Source organism: Bison bison, unplaced genomic scaffold, assembly GCF_000754665.1.
Source record: "Bison bison bison isolate TAMUID 2011002044 unplaced genomic scaffold, Bison_UMD1.0 scf7180017853138, whole genome shotgun sequence".
Taxonomy (NCBI): domain Eukaryota; kingdom Metazoa; phylum Chordata; class Mammalia; order Artiodactyla; family Bovidae; genus Bison; species Bison bison.
In genome coordinates this window covers 117,704-121,370 of record NW_011483711.1, presented here as the reverse complement: position 1 = coordinate 121,370, position 3,667 = coordinate 117,704, and the positions used below count along the sequence as shown (strand labels likewise).

At 41.8% G+C, this 3,667-nt stretch overlaps 1 protein-coding gene across 1 annotated transcript; it reads left to right on the top strand.

Moving 5' to 3' along the window:
- The first annotated feature begins 2,482 nt into the window (after nt 1–2,482).
- On the top strand, nt 2,483–3,412 carry LOC104998279 (olfactory receptor 8S1-like). The gene has a single exon (XM_010853362.1). The coding sequence runs from the start codon at nt 2,483–2,485 to the stop codon at nt 3,410–3,412; it is 930 nt and encodes a 309-aa protein (XP_010851664.1).
- The last annotated feature ends 255 nt before the right edge of the window (nt 3,413–3,667 follow it).

The window sequence follows — 3,667 nt, the reverse complement described above, 5'->3', positions numbered from 1 at the left end:
CGCTAGGAGTCAGACACGACTGAGAGACTTCACTTTCACTTTTCACTTTCAAGCATTGAAGAAGGAAATGGCAACCCACTCCAGTATTCTTGCCTGGAGAATCCCAGGGACGGGGGAGCCTGTTGGGCTGCCGTCTATGGGGTCGCACAGAGTTGGACACGACTGAAGTGACTTAGCAGCAGCAGCAGCAGCATGCCATTCTTTGCTTCCCACTTTGTTGTCTTCTTAGCGCTGAATCCTTATCAAGCTTATGATTCTGCAATCTTTCCCAAAGAAATTAGCTAAACAGTCTATCCAATTCACTTCATTTTTATTCAACATATTTGCTGTGGAAGACCAAACATATGTGCTTTTCACTGGACCAAGAGTTATGGCATGGAGATACAAAGTAATATAGAGCATAATCACTCTCTTCAAGGAACTGTAGTATTATTGTTTGGGAAGGAAAAACAAAGAAATGTGCCATATACATTCTAACCACTAACTGCCAAAAGAAGACAGTGATTCAGCAAAGGCATAAAATAAAGGGAGTTGCTTACGGTGGGTGAGCTAATGAATTAGCACAGAGTGGAAGTATATCTGTTGAGGTCCTCCCAGAACAGATACTTTGGTAGTAGTAGCATTACATGAGACTGGGGGAGAGGGAGAGGAACCTGTGAAAGACGAAGAGCAAGGACATAGAATTGGGCTGGAAAAGCCTTCAGACCAGACATAACACTGCTAACAGGAAAGAGGGAAGGAAAGCAGAATCGTCTAGGGAGGGTTTCAGACTACACTACAGACCTGACAAGGATTATCCAACCCTTGGATGGGTTGGGAGCTCTGGGGCAATGACTGACCCTCAGACAAGGCAAAAATGGTCAAAATGTGGTATCTAAGGTATGCTCGGTCATTGCCTGGGAAGTTTGGCCTCCGCTAAAGCTGCAGGTATTTTCAAAACATCAACTGGAAGCTGTCAGCAAGCTCATCATTTTCAGCTGCATGTTGAGTTCTTTCTCCCAATTGGAGCACCTCACTGGCTGCTACATGAGGAGAATCAGCATATTTAAGAAAAACGTAAGAAAATGGAAGGCAAAAGTGCCAGATGAGAACAATAATGAAGACATAGGTTAAATCCTGGTGTAGTCACTTATTCACTCTGGTAAGACAAGATATTCCCATACTTCTCATTCTACATTAGAAAAATTAGGATATAATAATCTACCCAGAATGTTTTATGAAATGAAATGAAAAAATGACAATTTTAATTGAAATACAACACATAACCTTTTGTTATATTCAAATATACAACATAATGATTTGATACTTGTATATATTGCAAAATGATCACCAAATGAAAGCCAAGCCTTAAGTGAAAGTTGCTGCGTGGTAGAAAGACCTGATGTCTCCAGACATAGGGAACAGACTTGTGGACACAGTGAGGGAAGGAGAGGGTGGGACAAATTGAGAGAGTAGCATTAACATATATACACAACCATGTATAAAATAGACAGCTAGTGGGAAGCTGCTGTATAACACAGGGAGCTCAGCTCAGTGTTCTGTGATGATGGGGTGGGAGAGGGAGGCTTGAGAGGGAGGGAAATATATAGTTATGACTGTTCTGTGATGTTGTACGGCCGAAACCAACACAATATTGCAAAACAATTATCCTCTAATTAAAAATTTTAAAATATAAATGTGAAGAATAAAAGAAATGTGGATTTTCTATCCCATAAATTAGCAAATAAAAATAGATAAATCATGACCATACCAAAAAAAAAAAAAAGACCCAGTGTCTTGAGGTTTTATAGAATTGAGGTATACAGACTGGGGACTTGGACGAGTTATATAATTTATGATAGTCAAATTTCTAATTCACAGAAGGTACTCAGCAATATCCTCCTTATCCTTTCTTCACATATCCAAAATTCAGATACACACACACGCTCACATACATGCACACAGAGTCACACTCTGTCATCTTTTAATCTTGTCCCAGAGAGTCAAATTGACAATAGGTGTTAATGCATAGTGTCAATAATAAAAAGCTAAAGAAAGATAAAATGATATTATTAGGAAGTTATGAATTCTAAAAGGGTTTTGGAGTGGAAGATTGGAAAACAGGGAAGAGAAGACAAATGCTGAAACAGCTTCCCAGCAACTCTGCCATGATTTACAAAACATGCACAGAGCATTGCTGATAAAGCAGTGCCCAGTTGAAGGAGACAGAACAAATTCAGGGTCTGCACAAATTAGCAAATTTCTTCCGTGTCTTTAAAACAGAATGTCACCTATGGAAAAATAATTATTTGAAACAGAACACTAGAAGGGGAAGCAAACTTATAGACATTTGATAAGGACATACGTGAAATCTAAATAGGAGTCACACTCCTATTTAGTGTGGAGTAAATACATAAAAGTGGATCCCTTTCTCCATAGTTGGGTGTAGAAGAGAAGTTTCAGGTACATTGCTATATTTTTTTCTAGGAAAAATCCTTTCTAAATGGCCTTGAGGAACCACAGCACCATCACTGAGTTCATCCTCCTTGGGCTGTCTGCTGATCCCAAAGTCCAGATACTGCTCTTTGTGCTTTTCATGGGGATTTACTTCCTAACCATCATGGGGAACCTGATTCTGCTGCTGGTGATCAGAGCTGATTCCCATCTCCACACACCTATGTACTTCTTTCTGAGTCACCTCTCTTTCCTGGATCTTTGCTTCTCTTCAGTCACAGTTCCCAAGCTCCTGGAGAACCTCCTATCTAAAGAGAAAATTATTTCAAAGGAGGGCTGCCTGACTCAAGCCTTCTTTGTGTTTGACATTGGAGGGACAGAAGTCTTCTTGCTCTCAGTGATGGCCTATGATCGCTATGCTGCCATCTGCCACCCTCTGCTCTACAGTCAGGTGATGAGCAGCCAGCTCTGTGTGAGGTTGGTATGGGCTTCATGGGGCCTGGGTTTTCTGGATGCAGTTTTCAACATCCCTCTGGCTATGAACTTGAACTTCTGTGAGAACCATATCATCTCCCACTATACCTGTGAACTGCCCTCTCTCTTCCCTTTGTCCTGCTCTGATATTTCCACCAATGTCACTGTCCTGACAGGCTCCACACTGCTACATGGCTTTGGTACCTTCTTCCTGATCTTATTCTCCTACACACGCATTGTTTCCACCATCCTGAGCATCAGCTCCACCACAGGCAGGAGCAAAGCCTTCTCCACCTGCTCCTCCCACCTCACTGCAGTGAGCTTCTTCTATGTCTCAGCTTTCCTCCATTATCTTATGCCAACCTCAGGTTCACCTCTGGAGCTGATCTTCTCCATACAGTATGGTGTAGTTACTCCGCTAGCGAATCCCCTCATCTATAGCCTCAAAAACAAAGAAGTAAAGACAGCTCTGAGAAGAACCCTGGGGAAATGTTTGCAATGGTAGAGGTAGCAAGCTGTAAAGAGAAGAGAAATCAGGGTCATTTGTAGAGATGTGGATGGACCTAGAGACTGTCATACAGAGTGAAATAAGTTAAAAAGAGAAAAACAAATACCAAACTATTGTTGTTCAGTCACCCAGTCATGTCCAACTCTTTGTGACCCCATGGACTGTAGTACACTAGGCCTCCCTGCCCTTCACCATCTCCTGGAGTTTGCCCAAGTTCATGTTCATTGCATCAATGATGCTGTCCAGCCATCT

What these genes read in the sequence shown, in the direction of transcription:
- LOC104998279 (XM_010853362.1), top strand. Translation starts at nt 2,483, where the DNA reads ATGGCCTTGAGGAACCACAGCACCATCACTGAGTTCATCCTCCTTGGG.